The sequence below is a fragment of the Sorex araneus genome, chromosome 5, assembly GCF_027595985.1.
Source record: "Sorex araneus isolate mSorAra2 chromosome 5, mSorAra2.pri, whole genome shotgun sequence".
In the NCBI taxonomy this organism is placed as follows: domain Eukaryota; kingdom Metazoa; phylum Chordata; class Mammalia; order Eulipotyphla; family Soricidae; genus Sorex; species Sorex araneus.
The window spans coordinates 152,003,048-152,028,379 of record NC_073306.1 but is presented as its reverse complement, the minus strand read 5'-3'; the positions used below and the strand labels follow the sequence as shown (position 1 = coordinate 152,028,379).

The following is a 25,332-nucleotide window of genomic DNA, read 5'->3' as shown; positions in this document are numbered from 1 at the left end:
CAGGACACATTTTATATAAAAAATAAACCAAAATGGGAGAGAAGGTGCACACACCTATGAAGGTAAAATTAAAATTATTAGAGGTACACAACATATTGTTGTCACTGGTGGGTGTTAGAATGTTGTAATTGTGATCTTTGAAGTATTGGATAATTATATATGACAGTGACCAAAAAAAGATAGAATAAAATAAAAAACTTTAACAATATACTGTCAAAGTTGTCTTCGGTAAGGGTGAAGGTGTCAACATTAAAGAGAACAAGGTAGACAGGGGAACTTGAGACTTATTAGTAATCATATTCATTCACTGACCCTGGTTAGTGATAGCAAACAAGTTTTTCTTCTACTTTATCTTACACTGACTCCAAGAAACTAAGTTTCACTTCTTTGGACATCACTTCTTGAGCCTGTAAAATAAGAGTATGGAATGTAATCAGGATAACCTAATTGCATTTATTAAATAATTGTTAGCATTTGTATTATATTTTTTCCCACAATGTTAAGTGCTTCTCATAATCACTAATCAGGAGCTAATCAGTGTCACCAAGAACACGACTCATTCCTGCTCAAATCAGAAAATGTGCTCAGCACATTATTTTCATTCCCTCTTTTCTTTTCCTTTTTTGGAAGTAGGATTTGGGGCTACACCTGGTGGTGCCTGGGGACTGCTTCCTGCAATGCTGAAGGGACCACGTGGTGCCAGGGATCAAACCAAATCTTCTACCTTATGAGTTAATCCCTTTACTCTCTTCAGCCCACAAAGTTCATTTTTCAATTGAATTGTTTACTTTTTATCTAGAATTCCCCATGAAAATTTAAGCTGGTTTTGTTTCCATTGTTTCAATTTCTTATAATGCCTTACTTTTCATAACTCAAACAGTCAGTATTGTTTATTTCAGTCCTGGGGACATCTCCATTAATATGTTAGTAGAGTGTAGTCGATGATTTCTGAATATAGATATATCTAAAGTTTAGCAGATCTCTGTTGTACCTTATACACAGAATATGGATTTCTGAGGTAATGGACCTTAATTTTTTACTATCTAAACTTTTAACTATCTAAAAGTTTCATATTCAGAAAAACTCAATTTATCCATTATCTTGTTCATAAGTTGTATGCAAAAATTATAATAATTGTATTATAATTAATTTTACAATCCTTAGAAACACCAACATGTAGTTATTGTGGTTTTGCTAATGAAGGCACTGTTGAATGGCATTGACGCATTATTAGATACAACCTTGTTTTTATGCCACATTTAATCAACACTCTCAATCGTTCATTTTCTTGAAGTGAACAGACTTTGAAATATTAAAACAACAAGTATTTAGAATGGTAACTGATGATCTCCATTCAAAAGATCTTAATTAAAGTCAACAGTTTCTCAAAGGACTTGAAGAATTTTAGAGCACCTTCAGATCTGAAAAGTAGAAGTCCAGTTTGTCAGGGTATTTAGCTATACCTCAGAGTTTTGCTTAATGAATTATCACAAATATAGGTTCTCAGGATTTACAGTGATTGCTTCATTTGACTTCTCTGGAATGACTTGGATATGTTTGCTCTACCATAGTCGCACCAGTATTTAGGCATTAACTTTTTTTGTTATTTCAATGTGTATCTTGATTACTAGTTTGAATATTTCTCACAGGATAATTTTCTCCTTGTAATTTTGTTCCTGTGAATTACTGATAAGCAACTTTAAGAATTTAAGAAAGGCATTTCATTATTATTAATAGATGTGAAGTGCTCAAAATGGCAAATGCACAGTACTTTACACTGAGGGGAGTTTCCAAAATGTACTGCTTGGTTTCTAAATGATTCAGTTGATATCTGTAGTCATCCTATCAATTTGCTAGAGTTCATCTATTTGCTCTAGCGGGCACCAGTAACGTATCCATTGTGAGATTTGTTGTTACTGTTTTTGGCATATCGAATACGCCATGGGTAGCTTGTCAGGTTCTGCCCTGGGGGTGGGATACTCTCAGTAGCTTGCCGGACTTTCAGAGAGGGAGGGAGGAATTGAACCCAGGTCAGCTGCGTGCAAGGCAAACGCCCTACCCACTGTGCTATCACTCCAGTCCAGGCATCCTATAGACATTCAAACATAGTATACATGTAAGAGCTGCAAGAAAAGATATGACCTAGATTCTACTTAACCAGCACCATCAGGCAACCAATTCCCATAGCAAGAATTCTGGAAATTGGGAGAGAGAGGCTGGGAGCAAAGCAAAACACCAATGAATGAAATAAATGAAGTAATAAAGGGAAAGTTCATAGATAGAATACAGAAAACAAGTTTGAATTAGCTGTAAATAATATTTCAGCTATATACAGACTAGATATATCTATATATCAGGCAACATATTTTTTAAACATTCTTTATCCACATTTTAACCTCCTTGGGATTTTACTTGGGATTTTCTTTTGTCTTTAATAAATGCACACATAAATAATACATACTATATTCCACTCACCAAACAATTCAGAAAATCATCTTATTCTCTCTTGCTCACCCTATGTCTACCTTCACAACTTTTAGAGTTTTGACCTAAATATGTTAGAAAAAATATGTAATCTCTTCTGTAACCTATGAGTCTTTAGAAGAATATTTGAAATATAGAATCCTTCTCATAGAAACATAATATAGATTTATAGATAATTCCAGATGATTTATTATTAACCAAACTATAATGCATAGCATATGAATGTGACAATATAAATTTTAAATAGATTCAGAAATTATATAGGAGAAGAGTTAGGGAATCACCAAATCTAAATCTGAAATATTCACTAATTTGAAATCACTTACATTTGATTTTGCAGTGTAGTTTCAGGACTTTATAAATTAAAAGAATGTTTTGATCTTCTTTGAACACAAAAATAATAAAATCATATTGAGTTCAAAAGTCAGAAGAAACTGGCAAAGAGTCTGAGAAAAAAAATTTTAAACTTATCATATACACTTTGACACATATTGACACCCATGTTGGAAATAAGTTCAAAAGACAGGGGTGAAGATATGTGTTTGAGACAGCCTTCCTCCCATGGAGATTACACCCACTCTGAGTTCAATGAATGTTTACAGAATAAATCAGTGAAGAAAGCTATAAAGTAGTTTCCCAAAACATGTGCAATTTACTTTTGGTGTTATTTCCCATTCACTGCATATTATCTCTCTGTTGCTCATGGTCTCCTCTGTGTATGTGTGTGTATGATTATTTTTGTTTGTTTATTTGTTTTGTTTTTCTCCCTTGCAAAAAAAATCTCCTTGTCAAATACAGTCTCCCTGGTGGGGAGGATACTTGTCCCCTCCTCCCCAGAGCCATCTAGTCCTAATCCCTCGTACCTGTGGATATATTACTAAAAAGGAATTCTGCAAATCGGATTAAGTTAAGGAACTAGAGATGGGAGATTATCCTGGATTATTTGAGCGACTTTAACATAATCATGAGGCTTTAAAAGAGAATGAGAGAGGCAAGAGAGAAAAAAGTGGGAGCGATGGGGGATATGAGAACTCCATCCACCATTTCTGGCGTTGCAAGTAGAAGTGGTTTTAGACAAGCACTGAGCAATCTCCAGGGTCTGTAAAAAATGGATTCTCCCCTAGAGCTCCTAGAAAGGAATGATCCCTGCTGATACCCTTATTCTAATTATATTTTTATAAGTGCCATTTGTCTGTGCTTGGGGCCACCACCATCACACACAGTGGGGTTGTGCTTGAATGACCAGGCTGAGGCCTTCCATCACATAAGTAGGACGTGCAAACTCAAGTAGGATGTGCAAACACCTTGTACATGATGCGTCTGTGCTCCGCCACTCGAACTATATTTCCCCAGCCCTGACACCCTGAATTTCAGCTCATGTCAGAACTATAAGATGATAGAGAGATGGGGGAGAGAGAGATACGTGGGTGAAACTAGAGGCAGGTGATAGAGATGAATGACTGATGAAGCAACTCAGTGGTAACTTGCCCCAGCAGTAATGATAATTACTTGTGCAATAATTTTTAATTATAATCATCACTCTTATGTAATTTCAATAATAAAGCCTGTGACACCTCTTTGGACCCTTTAGCTGCGAAGACAGCACATTGCACAGGACACACATATACCTCTTGCTCTTGGTCATCTCTTTAACTTCCGCTGTTTTACATTTGCATTTGCTGCCCCATTCCACAGCTGGAACAGGACATTGTCAAAAAAGATGCTTTTGCTTGCGAATCACAGAAATGATACAAACTTGCTGGAGAAAAACCAAACCAAAGGGAAGAAGACACATCTCCTATAAGCTGTCTGAGGAGTAGATCTGCATCCATCCCCGGTGACCCAAACTCTGATCTGCTTTTCTCTGATGCAGACTGCTTTGGTTTCTATTTTAGTGGGAAAATGTTCTTTCTTTAAAGAAATCATTTTTGATTTGCGATTTTTGTAGCCTATGAGGCTGAATCCCACTATGAATATCTATTTCCATCCATCTGTATCTTAAAAAGTCCCTTAAACACATTGTCTTATCATGCAAGCATTTCTTTACTCGTGATTCTGAAATTTAAATACATAGGGGAGGAGAATTCATCTCTGTCCCATGGGAAGTCAGTTTGCAGCACGTCAACTGGGTCTCAATGAGACGGTCTCATTCGTAGGAATTGGTATAGGCTAGAGCTTGCAAGATCCTCTGGGGTTCTGTGAACTGGAAAAATTAACTAATCTTCCTGGGGTGTTCTACATGATTGGCTGGGCTTCTAGAGGTGTGCAAATTTTGGTGTCTGTACTTTCAAGTAGCTGAAGCCAGAGAGCATGACACGGCATCTTTTATGTTTGCATACAAACTGTGGGATTTTTTTTTGTTCCATTTCTGTAAAGAATGCCGCCACCGCCGGTGCTTTAATAAAGATGATATTTAATCTTTGCATCGCTTTAGGTCAAGGGCTCTCGTAGCAATGCTAATCTACCAATCCATAGGCAAGGGATAACTTTCTATTTCTTTTTGTCTCCTTTTATTTCTTTGAATGATGTTTTAAGAATTTTCAGGGCAGAAGCCTTTCACTTCCTTGATTAAATTTATTCTTAAGCATTTTATTCTTTTTGATGAATTATGAATGACTGTTTTCTTATTTTCCTGCTAGTTTTTTGCTTATAGAAACAGTTTTGTATATTAATGCTGTAGTCTGCCATTTTACTGTATTTATTTATTATGTCCAATATTTTTGTGAAACTTTAAAGTTTCTGTGCATTATTTAATGTCATCCACAAAAGAGGCAGTTTTACTTCTTCCATTCTAATTTGGATGCCTTTTGTATCTTTTTCCTGCTTTGCTCTGGCCAGGGTTTTCAGTTGTGTTGGGTAACCCTGGTGAGAATATGTTATGTTTGCTTAGTGACCAGGTAACCTCGTTTCCAACAGAGAAATAGGGGCTGAGGCTTCTCCATACCAACAAAACATTTTCAGGAACCAGAAAAAGAATACATTCCTGGAATGCATGTCACAATAAGAATTTATCCATTTCTTCTAGAGTTTTCCTTTTTGGTTGCATTGATCCCAGTGTAGTCTTGTGACCTTTGTCTTTTTCATAATTTCTCTTTCATTTCATTTATTAGACTTTTATCTCTCAAATTTTCTTTTTCTTGCTAATAATGCCTCTAAATCTTATCTTTCTAAGAAACCAGTTCTCTTATCAGGCTTTTGTATTGTCATTTTTGTCTCTGTTCCACTTATTTCTGTCCTGATTTTCATTACTTTCCTGCTTGTATGACTTTGGACTTGGTTCTTAGAAAATATATTCTTCTAAATATATGGCTAGTTTATTTTAGCTGTTTCTTATTTTTTACCATGAACTTTCCTCTTAGTACCACTTTTGCTGCACTCCATAGATTCTTTATGTTGTTGGTGATTTTTTTTTAGACTTTTATTTTTATTTATTTATTTTTGTTTTGGTGGCCACAGCTGGAGATAGTCAGGGCTTACTTCTGATTCTGTACTCAGGGATCACTCCTTACAGTTCTGATTGACCCTTTATGTTGTTGTTGTTACCTATGCTTGTGGTCCAAAGATTTGCTTGATTTTGAGGACACAAATATGGTTATAGTGGGTAGAGCATTTGTTTTGCATGCATTAAACCTGGGTTAGATCCCATGCAACCCATATGGTTCCCCAAGCCCACCAGGATCCCAGAGTGCAGAGCCAGGAGTAAGCTCTGAACACTGCTGAATGAGTCCCCAAAACCAAAAATTAAAAAATGTGTTTGGTTTTACTTCAATATTTATAAACTTATTGAGAACTCTGTCTTATCATATAATCTTAAGAATTTTCCATGTGCACTTGAGAAGAATTTATAGTATCTTGTTTCAGATGAAAAAAAATATTCTATATATTTTATGTCAATCTGGTCTAATGCATAATTTTTTTTTAATTTTTTCATATCATCGATTAGATTTGTTTTTTATTAGTACATGGGTTTTGGGCCTGCCTGAGAGTGTTCGAGGCTTTTTCCTGACTCTACATTCAGGAATTACTCCTGGTGGTCCTACTGGTGGACCGTATGGGATGTCAGGGGTCGAACCCAGGTTGGCAGTGTGCAAGGAAAGCTCTTACTTGCTGTACTATTGCTCTAGCCCTTTATGTATCAGTTAAGCTATAAATACCTGGTTGTTCCTCTGTCTGAATGTCTTGTCCATTGATGTGTGCAAAATATTGAAGTCTCCTACAATCATTGTATTGTGACATTTCTTTCTTTAGGTCTGTTAATATTTGCTTTGCATATTTTGGTGCCCCTATGTTAGAGCATATTATTAAGTGTTGTGATTTCTTGGTGACTTATTCCTTTAAGTTTATATAATGTCTTTTTCCCCCTCATAGTTCCTCACTTGACTGGAAGTTTATTTTATGGAGAATAAATCTAGCTGACACTAAACTTGTTCACCATTAGTTTGGAATATATTTTTTTACCTTCTTCACTTTGAGCCTGTGTGCTCTTACAACTATAATGAGTCTACTGAAAGAGCCGTGTACTTTGACTTTGAGTTTTAAACCCATTCATTTACACTGTGCTTTTTCTGGGACTTCTATGAGCTTAATTTACTTATATTTGGGGTGATTATTGATTACAATAAATTTCTTAATGTGCAAATCCTTGGGTAGTGTAGTACCACCCAATTTTTACTCTCAATATAATTTTTATGATTTATATTTATGCTCCATAGCACAAATCCCCAAAAGTCAAATTACTAAAGCTGATTTATGGTAAGCCTTAAGTTAGAATATTTGAAATGCACTAAGTTAATTTTATCTGTTTACAAGTACAATAAGGATTTTTGCATTAGTATGACTTTCTTATATTAGTCATTTAATATGTTTAAGATTGTGACATAATCTCCTCTCCTAACTGCCCTCTTCCCCCTACACACTCGTGGTAGCTTCCAACCATTTACCAGTTAGGATAAAGGGCAGTCAGGACAGACTAGTGACCAGGATGACAAGAAGTTGGAAATGATCACGCCAGGCAAGAACTGAGTATTGAAAGTAGGTAAAGGGATATACATGATAACCTTTCAGTATCTGTCATGTAAAACATATTGTGGAGAGGGAGAGAGAATGGGAGAGGGAGAGAAGAAAAGTCCCTGCCATAGAGGTAGTGAGGAGGAGACTGGGGACATTCGTTGTGGGAATTGTACACTGGTGAAGGAACAGCTGTTGGAACATGATAGGGCTGAAATCCAATCATGAACAACTCTATAGTGTGTATCTCACTATGATTCAATAATAAATAAATGAACACAGTGCCAAATTTAACAGATAAAGACTTCCATTCAGCTATTATATTATGCTCAAAGAACTAAAGGCAAACACAGAAAGTAACAGAATATTTGTAGCAATAATATATATGTATATATACATATATTCATGATATCATTAAAACCCAGATTTTAGCTTAAAAAACTAAAAATCATAAAGATATCAAGTATAATAACTATTCTATAAGAGTCCAAAAATGAATTTGAACTTGAGAAAACAAAAGAAAAAGAATATGACAGACTCAAATTAGTTTTATTTAAATTTTATATTTAGAAAATAAGTATGCATTATTGGGGATTGGACAGTATTTTAAAATATATGTATCAAGATTGTTTAGAATGTGATTGCCAGAGATCTGGGAGTATTTAATACACACTTGTTGATTGATTTTACTGCTGTAAATATGAAGCAATAACAACTATATAAATTATTCAGGGACTAGTCATCCACATCAGATTTCTTCAGAGATCACTTTAGAAAATGGTTTGGCAGTGTATTTTTTATGGTTATTCTAATTTTTCAAATCCACAGACAAAAAAAAGATATAAATCCATATGGAAGGGATTAGCACTGATTCTTTTTAAATGAAATTAAATATTTTTAAAATTCAAGTGAAGATTGTATGATCTTTCCTACTAAAGCTCTCTTTAATAATGTATTTATATTAAATATTATTTTTGTCTTTCAGGAGGTATTTTATAGTGAATGTAAGAGATTTATTAAAAACCTTAGATTGCTTGAGAGTGCTTTAGTACTTTGTTGCAAAATCTGCACATAGGCAAAATTCCTAATATTATGAGTTGGGATTTCAGTGTAAGAGGATTTAAATTTTCTGCTAAAGCAAGGGCTTGTTAGCTCTTTCTAAGCCTCATATATAAGAGAGACCCAGCTACTTACCAATAGCTTAAACTAAAATGGGTAGGGCAGGACACGTGGATGGGAAGAAACCAATTTAGACCAAGAAGAAGGTTATAAGTTCCCTTAGAGTGGGTCTTTATGGTAGAAAAATATGCACTTACAGAAAAAGATAAAATAATGAGCATTTTCATGGATATGAACGTCTTTGTGTATGGAGGTAGGGATCAGTTTTTAAAGATTTCCACTTATTAAGGCAGTCTGAGACAGAGTGTTGGAATGTTTTTTCCAAACACTGATGAGAAGAGTGTTTGATTGTTTGCAGATTTGGAGTTAGAGACCCCAATTATCTACTATCAAGTTACATCATTTAGAAGGTTTCACAATAAATTTATTATTTTTCACAACAACATGTTTTGTATCTCAGTCTCTTTCTTAGTGTTCTAAAGATCCGATAAAAGAAAGCAGAAATATTTCACATAATACAAATCATGACTACCAATAACAGCAGTAAGAGACTTACAAACAACTGACCTATAAATATGCCGCTCAAGGATCTAATTTGGTTTTAAAAAAACTTGCAGTATGTTCGTTGAGCCAAAACTAAAGAGATCCAATATCCACTTAGTGTTCGTTTACATTATTTTTAGAGGACTGACCAGTAATTTAGTAACTTCCAATGAACACAAACTTTGGAGAAAGGTTATACTAAGTTTTACTGAATATTTTGGTACTTCTATTAACTAACGTACAGAAGAATTACGGTTGTTTGCAAAGAGAAATTTGGGGGCTGGAGTGATAGCACAGCAGGTAGAGCGTTTACCTTGCACGTGGCCCACCCGGGTTTGATTCCCAGCATCCCATATGGTCCCCCGAGCACCGCCAGAAGTAATTTCTGAGTGCATGAGCCAGGAGTAACCCCTGTGCATAGCCAAGTGTGACCCAAAAAGTAAGAGAGAGAGAGAAAGGAAGAGAGAGAGAGAGAGAGAGAGAGAGAGAAAGAGAGAGAGAAATTTGGGGGCCAGGAAATAGCACAGAAGGTCAGGTGATTGCCTTGCGTAAGACTGACACTTTGGCATCACATATGATGCCCTAAGCACTTCCAGGGGACATCCCTGAGCACGTTTCCAGGAACAGATCCTGGGGAGCCATGGCATGTCCCGATTGTCCTCTACCCTGCAAAGAGAAATCTGTTCCTTGGCATGGTTTGTTTCTTCAGGTGGTTTGCATGCAGTTGGCCATCTAGCCTTGGCGTCAGGAATGTGGAGCCTGGAGAGTACTTTTGAATACTTCTAACAATGCTTTTTTCTTTGTCTTTCTTTCCCAGCTATTGGCAGGACCCTCATCCCCCGCTATTTTAGTACTGTGTTTGAAGGCGGGGTGACTGACCTGTATTACATCCTGAAGCACTCGAAAGAATCATACCACAACTCCTCCATCACGGTGGACTGCGACCAGTGTGCGATGGTCACCCAGCACGGGAAGCCCATGTTCACCAAGGTATGGGGTAGGGGCTGCGGAACCACTCGTCCTCCTGGGTGCCTTACAGGTCAAGAAGCACGGATTCCGTCCAGAATTTTGGATGATTTCTTACATATTAGTTTGTGAGATTTTTTTTCTTTTAGCTTTTTGGGTTACACCTGGCGATGCACACAGGAATTACTCCTGGCGGTGCTCGGGGAACCATATGGGATGCTGGGAATCGAACCTGAGTCAGCCGCATGCAAGGCAAACGCCCTGCCTGCTGTGCTATCACTTCAGCTAGATCATTTTTTTTTATTTCTTTCCAACCTCACTTAGCTGATGGGTTCAAGTGATATAGAACACATGGATTCGTATGTTGACAGAATCTGAAAGTCAAAATTAAAGTTCAGCTGTCTAATAATTTTAGGGTGCTAAATTAAATGTATGAGTATTATACAAAGGTTCTTCTACAGCTGAAAGAGCAGACTTATTGTTATGTGGCAGTATTTGATTGTCATGATACTTTTTAAGAGTTACATTGAAAAATGAACCTAAGGGAGAAGCCAGGTAAACACAACACACAGAATCTAACTACAGCTGGTTATCACCTTTATGGGGATTCTGGTAACCTAATATGAGGGCCCTAAGAAGGATATAGTATAAAAAGTGAAGAGATGAAGTGTTAACTCTATATCCTATACTTTCTATTTGTATTATCCTCCTGTACACATATAATTGACATATTTCCGCCCAAATGCCCTTTCTGAAACACTACACACACTCCTCTTATGCCTTCTCCCAAATAGAAAAATTAATAAGAACAAATATTTAGTCGTATAATCTTGCTTGCAAGTGGGAGTTTATTCTAACGAATGCCTCTTCATTGCATTTGAATGGAGACCCAATGTGAAATAAATTTATAATTTTTCTTTGGAGAAAGCACCCCTCTCTTTATAGTTAAGAAAAGTTGAATTATTAGGGTTAATTGCAAAATCCCTGATTATAAAATCAATGTGTTTGTTACTTTGGCACAATTTTGCTGAAAGGATTAAAATATGTTATTTAACTTTGTTTTGTTTTGATTTAAATCTTGGTGCAATATCATATTTCAAGTGCCTATAATAAAAATAAATAAGGGTTGGGTAAATCGAAAATGCAAAAGCAAATCATCAACTGCCATTGTTTTTACGGTATCTTTGTCTTGTCCATAGACATTTTAAATGTAGGAGGGAACTGGTGTTTGTTTCTTTTTTCCCTTCCAAACTCTTGACTGGAAGAGACAGCTGTCATTCGGGACTAAGAAGACATATATATGTATATGTATATATATGTATATATATATATATTGCTTTTTTGGTCACACTTGTCTATGCACAGGGGTTACTCCTGGCTCATGCACTCAGGAATTACTCCTAGTGGTTCTCGGGGGACCAGATGGGATGCTGGGAATTGAATCCAGGTCGGCCACATGCAAGGCAAACACCCTACCCGCTGTACTATTGCTCCAGGCCCAGTAAGAAGTCTCTCTTGAAGGTTGAAGCTCATGTTAGACAATCTTCCCTGTGAAAAGGAGAACTCTCCTACATGTCTGTTCAATCCTCCCAGGGCTTACTTAATTTTGGAGACACAGTTACATCAACTTGTGTATCCGATAAAGACATGAGCCATGTCCAGTGCAAAAAAGACTGAGTGCTATGGAATGCTTTCTTAACTGCTTATCTTTTCTTCTCCCTTGGTTGAGGCTTAGCATTACTTTTAGGTAATTAAAAAAATAATTCTTCTGCTTTAAGGGGGAAAAATTTATGATAATTAAGCATAACTTTGTCCTGACAAAGTAGCTACATTTGTGCAAAGCTAAAGCATTTTTCCAAAGCTTAGAGCCATTGAGAATTAAAAATAAACATTTTGTAGTAGACTGGTTTTTTCCATTTCTTTTCTTTCTTAGAGCAGAAACTTTCCATAAGTGAGCAGTGTTTCTCTGAAGATATAGTTCTGAATAATAAGCAGAAGCTTTAAATAAAGAAGAATCTCATTCTCTGAGTCACTGATAAATACTTTATTCATTCAGATTGAGACTATTTTCCTTTCTTTCAGTCTTCCTTGTCCTGGAATGTTCCACTTTCAAATGACTGAGGTTTTGTCTAAACCACCTGGGTTATCTATGCAAGACCTGAGCATCTCCTAAAACTCAGCTTCCTGGTCTCATGCTTCAAATATTTAGATCACCCGTCTAACTGTACTCATGGCAGTACATTTGCCAACTCTGAGAATGAGCATTTCCATATTGTGATGAAAAATATCACTTTCTGGGAAATGTAGCTCAGCTATGTGAAAACTTAGTCCAAATTATAATTATGTACCTTTATTTTTAGAAACTTCAAATGGACTGTTTGGGTTTTTTTTCTTCCTTGTTGATAATGATACTAGCTCTCCCACCCCCACTCTTTCTGATTTTTTTGTTCTTATATTAAGTAAAATAACAAATTATCCTATATAAGAAAACAATACGTCTAGTAGAAAACAGTGTGCTCATGTTCCTTCAGCATCACAAAAGAAACTAATCTGGAAGCGGATGCATTACTTACTTTATTTTATATTTTTTTAGGTTTGGGGGTTATGCCTGGCATTGCTCAGAAGTAACTCCTGGCTATGCACTCAGGCCTTAGTCCTAGCAAGCTAGAAAGCTCTGGGGACCATATGGGATGCCAGGGATCAAACCCAGGACAGGGCATGAAAGGCAAACACCCTATTGGCTGTACTATTGCTTCAGTCCTGGTGTTTCGTTTTAAAAGGGATGTCTGCCACTAGTGCATGGCCTGATTGGGCACACCCCGTGTGTCTGGTACCCTTTGGTTTTTAATTTGGTCCATCAATAAACTTAAGTTCTCCAAATAGCATTTGAACCAGTGGATCTGAGTTTATATACAATTTTATAAAAATTTGGTCAACTGGTGAACCAAAGAACCAGCCGCAGTCCTAATCAACAGTAATATTTAATATTCCTCAGGAGTACAGTGCACAGTTTGCAATTTCCTGATGCTAGGAACATTATAGATTATGGATAAATATGTAATTAGAGTTTTAAAACACACATTATCAAGCCTTTCTTTTCTGTGTTCAATTTCAAATCAAATCCAAAACAAAGCTTAATAATCAGAAGAGCAATCACTAAGGTTTTCAGAATCAAAGACCCTCAAATATAATTCGAGGGTGCTAAGACCAAAGAGTGGCATTTGCAGAGAAGGGCCCTCTCTGGGGTACCTGCAGTTATTTTTAGATTTTACAAACTGGAATAATAATTACAGCTATTACTAGATACACTTGCCACTTATCTAAGCATAGGTTAACTTTTTTCTGGCCTCAGTTATATATGAGGACATCATTTAGTACTGTAGAAAATGACTCTGGAATTGTTCTACAAGTTTTCCTATGTGAACCCTCATCCTTGTCTTTGAAAATTAGTTCTTCATTTTTACCTTGCCTGTATATACCATGTCATACAGCAATGTTTGTACATTTATATTCTAATGCTGACTCCACCCTAATTATTTTAATACCAATGACAGTATTGCTCTAATATATGACACATTTATGTATATGTGCAACTATTAACTAAGCATACTATTTCATACATGCTGTACAAGCATAACAAACAATAAAATAGAAGAAATGTTCTGCTTTTTTTAAAAAAGTCACATTTTATTTCATAAAAGCCTTGTGAAAAGCATCAGATTGTCCAACTATATGGTCAATACTACTTTCCAATCAGCCAGAGAAAGAAAAGGGTTAAAGCGCTACTGGTTAGTTTGAGAAATGTTCTTTTTTAGTTCTCTTGTTCCTGGCCTAGTCTCAAGCTAGCACGTGATCGCTGAATGCCTGCCAGCCTCTTTCTTGTTGATCCTCCGGAGACCATCTGTGCTGGGGGCATTGATTAGAGTGTGTCTGCTGGGATTACATCTTTTCTGTTGCCATGCCAACTAATCAGCTGATTTTGGTTACCACAGAAACAAAATGTCAGAGCTCACAGTACGGTAACATGAATTCTGCACAACAGAAAATGTTTTCTTAATTGGGGACCCTTTTGATTTTGGATTCCAAGTGAAAAGCAGCTTTTCAAAAAAGGCCAACTTTAGATAAAAGCTACATTAATTGTATTGATTAAGAGGAAGGCACAGAAATTTTTCTGAAAAGAGAAAACATCAATTCCCTTTCATAAGGTATGTCTTTTTTTTACCATTACTATACAAGGAATATATATATATATATATGTACATATATATATGCACATACTATTCCTAAGCACCTCTCTTCCATTTGCTGATTGTTGCATATAAAATATAAAATAAATCGCAAAGTACTCAGTTTCCTTTAAGCTTCAGGGTGAGGCCAGAGGGTAGAGAGGCTGCACAGGGCGTGTGAAGAGGTTATAGATGTAATTGTTTGGGAAGACCAACAGTGACCGAGTTCTTCATCTTTCCACTCAAATGAGTCATTCAGTTTTCCTTTAAGAGAACACCCAACATAACCAACGACTCCGATGCTATTCAAATGGTTCTTCTCTAGCTCATGAGCTGCCCTGGATAAAATTGCTTCTCAGGTTTTAATGGAGAAAGAGAATCCAAGGGCTGGCTGTACCTTTCCTCTTTGAAGGCCTGTGGCGGTGGGACTGCAGTGAGCCCTACTGCTCTGCTACTTGACAGGAAACAACAAAAATGTGACTTGGCCCTCTAGACACTCTGCGTCTCATCAGAACTCTATGTCCAGAAGACTGACACTGGAATGCTATTCTAGTAGAAGTAAACCAGAACCTCCATTTACTCTGTCTTTGTGGCTCGTGCACCCAATACAAGTCGATTGCATCATTTAAAGTCTGGTATTTAACTAAGCTAATATTTATTGAAACAGCAAATGATTCTCTCTTCTTCATAACAAAGAAATAAAATTGTCACTACTGTGACACTCTGCCCTAAATTATCATGTGACTTTACTGTCACTGGCTGGCTGTATTTTCTTTCTTTTGTGAAATTATCTTTGTAGGTGACTTCTGTGCCGTCTACACCACAGAGGAAATTGCGCTTGCTTCATCCAACTCTCTCAGAAATGTTGGGACCATGAAGTCCAAGGCTGAAAATGCTCTCGAGTGGTGGATTGTAAAGTTTCCCCTTATTTCATCAGTCTAACTCTTTCAGCTAAGATGCCAAAAATGTAGATCTGAAGATCGTGGTACTAGGAGTTTGGGGCAAGATGCCCAAATACCTAAAATTGCCCACAGATTCTGTTAATTGGATTCAAGTTAGAGGTCTTCACCCAAATTATCAATAATTATCTTATTTTGGTCCCGAGACCTTTGATCAAACAAAAATGGCAGACTGTAAGAACATCTTTCTAAGTGCACCCTGCCAGCCCCGGAGATTCGTCCTCTTATGCAGGACTTGACTTATGCAAAGGAAATATCACCTTAAATTCAAATGAAAACAAAACACCTAAGCCAGTGTTTAGGACATAGACAGAACTCAATAAGTGGTGGGGCTTTGATGTTAAATGTGTATTCAACTCAAATAGGAAAATAATTACTGGTATTAAAAGGCAAATATAAATGATTAATTATATTTTTGGACTATAGTTTTAGAAATAACTATTTATCTCCTAATTAGGTTCATTGATATACCTTTTTAAAACATGTACAGTGCTGCTATTTCCAAAATTTTGCAGATTGGTTTTCAGTCTAGGGAATTAAAACAAAAAATTTCTTGATCAGAGCCCAAATAAAGGTGAAGCGATAGGGTTGACTCCAGAAAGCGGGAGAGATGGCAACCATTTCCCTCCCACAAGAGCAGAGCCCCTGGGACGCCTCTCGTGAGCCACCAAGTCTCAGCACACAATGACAAGGAGTGGCCTAGCCTTCTAAGTGATGTCTGAGTGGCATTTTTTTAATCTGTAGCGCTAGCATTGACTCTCATCCTACAACGCACAGTTATGATATGACAGAGTCTGAGCACACAACTTCCTCTAGATTATTTTTCTATCAAACTGCCTAAGGCTATGCTATCCTCATTTTTATGGACAAGAAAAAAACGGAACTTAGGGAATTTATATTATTTCCCCTAAATGAGTAAAATGCACTCAGAATTTAAATTCAGTGCAATCTGATGCCAAAACCTTCTTCCACTGTTGTATACTGCCTTTATAAGGCAAACATGGACCAAATCATATGTTGAAATTATTTAAACTGGACCAATATGTTATCATCACATCCTATCCTATATCTGAAATAGGCCTACTCATGTGACTGCCTGGCACTTTCTTCTTTTTGAAGATCATCGACAATGAAAAGTAAAAGTAAATAAAATAGGAACTAGATGCTAACAATAATCAAAGTCCCAACAAAGTGTTACAAAGTTTGGACCAAGGAAACAACACAAGGTATTACATGGCAGGGTGCTTGCCTTGTACATGGATAACACAGGTTTGAGCCCCAGCACCCCATATGGTTTCCTGAGCACAGAGTCATGAGTCTGCCCTGACCACCACTGGGTGTGTTCCCCCAAAAAACAAAATAGAAGGAGGACTGGTTAAAAGCTACTGTCACCGAGCACTCTATCAAGAGAGAGAACCTCTGAAATTATAATCTTTCATTAATAATAATATGTTTTCTTATAATGATTACCCCCCAAAGATCTATTCTTTTGTGCAAGCAGAATGTGTCATTGCTGATGTAAAGTGACTCAAGAACTGTATCACTGTATCATGTCATCCCGTTGCTCATTGATTTGCTCGAGCGGGCACCAATAACATCTCCATGGTGAGACTTGTTGTTAGTATTTTTGGCATATTGAATAAGCCACGGTAGCTTGCCAGGTTCTGCCGTGCGGGCGAGATACTCTCGGTAGCTTGCCGGGCTCTCTGAGAGGGACAGAGGAATCAACCCAGGTCAGCCGCATGCATGGCAAACGGCCTACCGTTGTGCTATCGCTCCAGTCCTACTCAAGAACTATGTACTATTAAGCACACTCTATTTTCCATATCTCATTCACTGAAACCTCTAGTCCTGGGTTAAGCATTGCATTGTGGAATTTCTCTTTGAAAATAAAACCTCCTCTGGTTGGAACTCATGGGGCATGAATAATTATATTATATACTTAATGCCCAAGTTGGGAAGTAAGGCTAGAGCAAGGGTTCAAACCCCTATAGGAAAATATGGGTGAAAATAGGAACACAGGATAAAAAAAATATTCTTGCGTAGGTTATATCATGTATCAGAAACATGCAACACATCACATTGATTGGATTCGTTGTTGCTGTAACTTGTCCCCCTGCCTACAAGAGGAAATTGTGGCCCATAGAGTTAAAGCAACAACAAGTAATTACTTTTACTCTAGCAGCTACTCCAGTAGTTCAGACTACTCATGTGGTCAGAGATTCCCAAAGGCTCGAGGCTGGTCCACCACCAAGCTCTCTTTGGAACCCTTGGATTCTAGAGCTGACACCTATTTCACCTCGCTAAAGCACCTGTGTCACACCTTTGACAAGCGCCTCCCCAGGAGGTCTGTAGAGTTAATCTGTGAGTTGGTGTTCAGTTCCCAGAGCATGTTGCAAATGAGTGTTTTTTTTGTCCCTTTTACAGGTATGCACGGAAGGCAGACTGATCTTGGAGTTCACCTTCGATGATCTCATGAGAATAAAAACATGGCACTTTACCATTAGACAATATAGGGAGTTAGTCCCAAGAAGCATCTTAGCCATGCATGTAAGTAACTTTCTTTCTATTCCTTTTTCTTTCCTTTTATTATCTTACTTTACTCAGGAGGGAAGGTTCAAGGAACCTTGTCCTTGTCACACTTTAGGTAATGTGTTGCATTTTCCCTTCAACTTTTGTGTCTGAAGTTCTCTCCTGCTCTGTTGTCTTTGATTTTGCACTTGTGAGGTTTGGTGGGAGGTAAGGATATCATTGGATGTCCTTTCTGCTTTGCCATAGAGAGCTTAGGTTTATTGGGTTGCTCCCATCACAGTGCTCCTATTCCTCTGTGTTTATTTGTAATTTCTTTGTTTGTGCTCTATTGACTTGTAAATATTGATTTTCTCTTCTCCTTAAGTCCTTTGCATAGTTAATTCAGAGCAATGTACTTTTTGTATGGACACAAGAAGACAGTTAATGCTATGCTTTCATAACTTGGGAAAGTTAATTGACTCTGAATATTTACCTCTTGGACATCTGTTCTCTCAACTTAAGCCTCAGTTGCCCTTATTTCCTAGCAACCCAAAAGCAGGGTCCCGACAAGAAACTGGATGGACCCAGGGCAAGCTGTGAGAGATATGCTACCCTGGCATCAAAATGGGCCTGGCCAAAGTGCCATAATGCTTAACTGTAAGTTAAGAGCTTGGTCATGAACAAATTCTGACATGATCCAAAAATTAATAACTAGATTCGGACCCTGCTAGGGTTAGGAAAGATTAATCTGGCCTGAGCACTGTAATCTGAGTCTGTGGTGAGATGTTCCCAAAAGAGCCACCTTACAAGCTTGATCTCTTACTGTGTCCATACAAAATGACTAATATTGAAAAAGTAGAATTAAGATGTTAAGATGTTAATTAAGTTATTGGCCTAGGAGAAGAGGAACACCCCTAGGTGGTGTTTTCACCCTTGGGCCTGACAGGCCATCAGGACAGGCTTTCTTATGTTGATTTTGCTACCAGACGGGGTGTAGTGTCAGGTCCCAGTGCTGGGGAATTGGAGAGAGCCGAGAGAGTTGGAGAGAGATGGGAGAGAGAGCAGGGCAGCAAGATGGAGCGCGGAGAGACTAGCAAGGGGGACAGAGGGAGAAGAGTGTAGAGGAATACAGGAGCAGGCACGTGGAGAGAGAGAGAGCCCAGGCTGCGAGATGGAGTGCGGAGAGATGAGCAGGAAAGACAGGAGGAGACGGGAATGAGGGGCAGTGTGAGACTAGAATGGGGAGCTTAGTGAGACTGGAACAGGCGCGTGGGTAAAATGGAATAAACGGCAACTGATCAGTCAACTGGCTTGGCCCTTATTTCCTCCTCCATCTGCCCCATGGCACGGGCCGCTCTGGCTGGGGGAATGGCCTGAGACCACCGAATGCAGGCGTCGAGAGGGAGAGTCACCAGGGCCTTCCCTAGCCTCCTGGAGATTATACAGTGGAGGAGATCTTTCTTCCTTTCTTTCTTCCTTTCTTTCTTCCTTTCTTTCTTCCTTTCTTCCTTTCTTTCTTTCTTCCTTCCTTCCTTCCTTTCTTCCTTTCTTTCTTTCTTCCTTCCTTTCTTCCTTTCTTTCTTTCTTCCTTCCTTCCTTCCTTCCTTCCTTCCTTCCTTCCTTCCTTCCTTCCTTTCTTTCTTTCTTTCTTTCTTTCTTTCTTTCTTTCTTTCTTTCTTTCTTTCTTTCCTTCCTTCCTTCCTTCTTTCTTTCTTTCTTTCTTTCTTTCTTTCTTTCTTTCTTTCTTTCTTTCTTTCTTTCTTTCTTTCCTTCCTTCCTTCCTTCCTTCCTTCCTTCTTTCTTTCTTTCTTTCTTTCTTTCTTTCTTTCTTTCTTTCTTTCTTTCTTTCTTTCTTTCTTTCTCTCTCTCATACACACTTTTCTTCTTTCTTTTGAGTACCTTATTATTTTAAACTACAAACAGGTTATTTCAGTAAATAGTTTGTACTTTCCTTAAATTCCATTCAGTTATTATCAAGGACTGTTCCACATAGGCTAATAAACCTATTATATATAGCTAGGGGACAATATAAAACAAGAAGGAAAAACAATCTCCAGTTTTGATTAGAACCATCTGAGAAGCGCGATTCATGTGCCTCTGATCTGTGGCCCTAACCCAGGTGATAGAATGAAGTGGAATATTCAGGATATTTGTGATATTCGGGATTCTCTCACCTTCAGCTGGCCACAAACCACATCAACCTTATTGACCACCAGCTAGGGTCCAAGGGAGGAGGCAGTGACAATCTAGGTATGTTGTAAGGGTACTATTTATTGTCATTAAGTACAATTCCGTAAGAAGCAGTCAAAGGGCATTGACCTAAGTAATGGCCCCTCTGTCAGCCATGAGGCAGTAGCTCCGTGGGGCAGGCAAAAAATACTTGGGAACAAATAAGATTTAATGAGCCTGATTTTTAAGGCTCCCATATAGCAGTATAGCACTGTCGTCCTATTGTTCATCGATTTGCTCAAGTGGGCACCAGTAATGTCTCCATTGTGAAAAGTGATAGCACAGCGGCTAGGGCATTTGCTTTGCATGCGGCCGACCTGGATTTGATTCCTCCATCCCTCTCGGAGAGCCTGGCAAGCTACCAAGAGTATCCTGCCCACACAGCAGAGCCTGGCAAGCTACCCGTGGCATATTCAATATGCCAAAAACAGTAACAACAAGTTTCACAAGACCCCCATATAAACAAAATAAAATAAAATAGTAATTGTTTACATTTATTGGGTGTTTGCTATGTTAGACATTTTATTCACATTTTATTCACTCCTCTCAGTAACTCAGAAAAGTGAATTTTCACTATTCCTATATTAGAAGTCAGGAAACTGAGGATTCAGAATAGCCAGTATATTGCCCAGTTTTCCTTTTACCTCAAAAAAATCAAAATTAGGATTTCTGTTGACTGTCCTGGCTGCTAAATCACGTCTCTCCTTACAGTCTATCTGCAGTCTGTGTTCCAGGCTTCTTTCTTTGATCTTCTTCTCCCAGCTGATCAATGAAACCTCTGGTCTTTATGCTGGCCTTATGCTTCCAACTGAGGGTGAGAGAATGTTTTCACTCTCCTTCCTATGACTAATCCCCACCCTTCCATTTTTTTAGTTCTTTGGCTTAAAAATTGAGTTCTCAATTGCTAAAGTCCCTTTCTCCACTCTCCTCGAAGAAGTTTGAGGGACCCCCATTCTCATCATTCTCAAAATAAAGTGAAGGACAGCTAAAGGGAGTGGCTAGGAGTTTAGAATTATATCCTATAGGATATAGAATTATATCCTAGAATTATGTGCACCCTTACTCCTGTGTCACCTTGGGAAGTGAGTGATGTAACATCTACCTGTTTGCTACCAATCCCTCTTCTATAAAATGCAAATAGTTACAGAATCTTCCTTTTAGCATTGTTTTGAGGATGAAATAGTCATACCCATGAGTTCAGAGAGGTAGTATAGAGGTTAAGCCCCTTGTCTTGAATAAAACCCGGCCCTGTTTGATGTCTAGAACCACATATGATTACCCCAAGCACCAGGAGGAGTGATCCCTGGGTGAAGAGCCAGGAGCATGCCCTGAGCACAGTGGGGTGTGGGACCAACGCCAGATAAATAAATAACTAAAATTGTATTTTAATGAAGAAATAAAAAGGAATATTCATACGCTTAAAGGATGTAGAACAGAGCCTGGCACACAGTGGGTCATTTGCAAGTGTTGGCAGTTGGCTGGTCATCATCATTAGTAACAGCCTCTCTGCATCTTTCCGTTGTTATCCTGCCTTCCTGCTGCATGGTAAATCCCTTGAGGTTGGTCCTGACTAGTGCATCTCTCAAGCAGACTGAAGAGCTATCCTAAAATCTAACTGCTCCACACGAAGCGCTGACATTTTTTCTACATTTTATTTTTATTTATATAAAACAAAGTCAATGACCTATCACTGTGCGGACCATTAATTACAGAAAAGATAAAGGTGTTGTATAACCAAGATTGTCTCGGGAATGCAGTCATGCGAACAAAAGGATATTTACTTAAGTGTTCTTCTGTTTAGCATCAATTTACTTATATCAATTAAGAAATAAAAGGCAGTTAAAAAAGAGAAAGCAGCTACCAAGAGACTCATCTTAAAATGGAATCTAGAAAGAATTTTTATTTTTTCCTGCTCAAACCTAGTATGTGCGTGGTCCCTGGAAGGTTACATATTTCCTTTCAACATAGTTGATATTTTGGAAAATGTAGTGTCTGTCCTCAACTGTCCTGCTGGAGGAACGCTGCTGAAGCTGTTTGTTTCTAGCCTGAGCTTAGTGGGTGGGAAATGAGAATTATTAGCAGAGTTTTCAAATCTTCAACTCCAGACAAAGAACATGAGAACTAGTATTCAGTAGGACACATGCCACTCAAGGGGGCAACATCTATGGTTGGGGGTGGGGGAGGGAGGTTTACCTGGAAGTACTGGCAAAGTGAAATTGACTCTGGTGGCGGGACTGGTGCTCAAATATTGTAGATCTAAATTAACTGTCAGGAACTTTGTAAATCGCAGTTCTTTCATCAAAAGATGGGGGGACAGCAGCACTGTCACACTGAAAACTAAAGGCAAGACCTAGATTTGAGTTAGAGGCCTTCACCTGGGTTATCAATAATCCTTTTAAGATGCTCCTGAGACCTTGGATCAAATAGCACTGTAGCACTGTAGCACTGTCATCCCATTGTTCATCGATTTGCTCGAGCGGGCACCAGTAACATCTCCATTGTGAGACTATTTGTTACTGTTTTGGGCATATTGAATACACCACAGGGAGCTTGCCAGGCTCTGCTGTGCGGGTGGGATACTCTCGGTAGCTTGCCGAGCTCTCTGAGAGGGATGGAGGAATCGAACCTGGGTCGGCCGCATGCAAGGCAAATGCCCTACCCGTTGTGCTACCACTCCAGTCCTAGATCAAATAAAGATGGCAGATCTCAATAGCATCTCTCTTAAGTGTATCCCGACAGCCCCCAAGACTCATCTCCTTATGCAGGCTCAAATACCAAAGGAGAAGACAGGATTCCATTTCTTCGCAGCTGTAGCATAGCCTAAGATCTTCCTGGGTCATCACACGAGTATAAAATCTATTATTTTTTTTCCCTATTTAGGCACAAGATCCTCAGGTCCTGGATCAGCTGTCCAAAAACATCACCAGGATGGGGCTGACAAATTTCACCCTCAACTACCTCAGGGTAAGACTAATGGGCTGAGTATATTTCTCAGTGATGCTGGGAAGTACTTAAGAGATTCTGTGTTTTGTGGACTAAGGATCTTAAATGAAATTCCATAGCACATGAGGTATCTCTTGCAGCCTTGGGTGTGTGAGGGTGTGGCACGGTGTGTTATACAGAGAATAGGGTTCAATTAGCCAAACCTCCACTCAAGACTTGATTTGGGTTGGGCTTCCTCTTCATGTTTATCTGATGCGCCAAATTAATTATTGAAAGGCTAACAGTGTTTGTCCTATAAAATACTTTGGCACCATTTCCCTTCCCATTATCTCGGGTTCCTAATGTGCTCTTGGGTTCATGGCTTCTGCGACTCCACCCAAGCCATCATCAGAAGAGAGGCAGTATGTCCTCAACAGAGAGGAAGTGGGTCAGCCATGGCCAGGGTTCACAGGGCTCCCTGTATATCGCCTAACAGATCACTTCAAGTTTGAACATAATTTTAGTTTTTGTTTTTTTCTCTGTCAATAGATTGTGTGTAAGCCTCTGTACTTGATCTAACATATCTCACTTGGTTTTTTCTGTTGTCAGCAGAGACAATGGTTTCCTTCCTAGAGTGAGTTTTGTCCTCTACAGATATAGAAGACAGGATGTCATCCCACAGTTCTTTGCCTCTGAGTCCCTGAGGTCCTTCAATATAGCAGCATTTGTTTCTTCCCTGCCACATCATAAAGTTTAGGCTATTTCTTTTTCCTACAGTGCTGTGCAGGCTTGCAAATTTTGTTTCATATTTGTAATGTGCCAGGTGCAATCTGGCCTGGTTGGGGTACTTCTCAGCAGTGCACGGTGCCCACCCCCAACAATGTGAAGGATACCACCATTTACCACAAGGGTTGGAGTTCTTAAGTGGTTTGGCCTGACTTTCTCTTCTGTGAATGAAGAATTAATCTGGGGAAATGTTTGTGAGTTTGACACTTACTGCAATGTGCCAGGCATCAGGCTAGACTCTACAGACTCCAAGACAAGAGTCATGGCACCTGCTGTAAAACAGAACCAAAGAATTCAACTCAGTCCTATAATGATAGAAATTTGCATGTAAAGTAATCAATAGAAGTTTCAAGGTTGCTAGAAGTATCTAAGTGAAATGATGAGAGCACAAAACAAAGTCATCACTGAAGACTCAAGTCTGTGTTTTCCATCTCTCCAGAGATTGAGGCGTCTAATATTGGTCAGTGACGATGCCTTGCCACCAGAGGGTACGTTCTCAGCTCACTCCACACAAGAGCCTGGGACTCAGGAATCTGTTAAAATGGTCACTGGGACTGGAGAAATAGTACAAGGGGTGGGCTGTTGCCTTTCACGAAGCTGACTTGGGTTTAATCTCCAGCACCCCCATAGGGTGCCCCAAGCCCTTGCAGGAGTGATCCCTGAGCACAGAACCAGAAGTAAGCCCTGAGCGCCAATGCAGGTGGCCCCAATCAAACAAATAAGCAAAAGACTTGGCCACTGATCCTCTGGTGAGATTCTTCACCAGATCTTCTAGCTGCACTCAACACAGAATGAAAACTGCTAAGCTTTCTTCTCCCCCTCTAACCCATTATTGTCATCTGGAAAAGCTGGCCAGGCCACTGTCCCCAAGTCCTACAGTCATCTGACTTTAGTCACAGACTCAAGAGATCTTCCCTGCACAGTGGTAGAAGGAACCAACCCTTTCCCCAGCAACTGAGCTACCTGGGGTCTGTCCAAGGCGAGCACAGCTCCTGAGGAACGCAGGCCACATGCCATGGCGAATGTTTATGTCCTAATTCTCTGGTCCACAGCGGGGCACCTCCCTGCTCTTACATGCAGGCACTTTAGAAAGGCTAAGTGAAGTCAGTTACTCAACCTGACACCACCAAGTACCAAGAACAGGGCTTGAACTCAGGAAATTGGACACTGAGTTTGGGGTCGTCACTGCAAAACTTACTTGGCTTATTTGTGAGAGGGTGGATTTTGATAGGTATTGGATAAAAAGTAAAAAATAAAAAATGCTTGCTTTTACATCTGACACTGCTCCTCCACATACTTTACCAAAAATAGTACCCACTCCTTGGAGAGTCATGGAAAAAATCCATGTAAGAAACTGGGGCTGAAAGGACCTAATTACTATCCAGTGTCTCAATTTATTGAGCATCTACTCTGTGCCCATTCTCTGTGCTTGAAGCCATTTAGAACAGCATGGTCTGGGACTCTCCTCTCTGGCTCGTAGTCTCTTGAACACCTCTTTATTTCCCTGAGTTTCGCATCCTAGTACAGAGGCCTTTTCTGATTTCATTTTTTCTTCCTTTGTTCTCTTACTCTATCTTTCA

The 25,332-nt window shown here is 38.8% G+C and overlaps 1 protein-coding gene across 10 annotated transcripts in view; it reads left to right on the top strand.

Annotated features, from left to right (window-relative positions):
• Positions 1-25,332, top strand: part of LDB2 (LIM domain binding 2) — a 356,217-nt gene that overhangs the window by 268,160 nt on the left and 62,725 nt on the right. For all 10 annotated transcript variants that reach the window (XM_055137858.1, XM_012934508.2, XM_055137857.1 and 7 more), the window contains exons 3-5: positions 9,971-10,143; positions 17,732-17,854; positions 22,925-23,008. In XM_055137858.1, the coding sequence (XP_054993833.1) occupies positions 9,971-10,143; positions 17,732-17,854; positions 22,925-23,008 (380 nt within the window). The remainder of the gene's footprint in view (positions 1-9,970; positions 10,144-17,731; positions 17,855-22,924; positions 23,009-25,332) is intronic.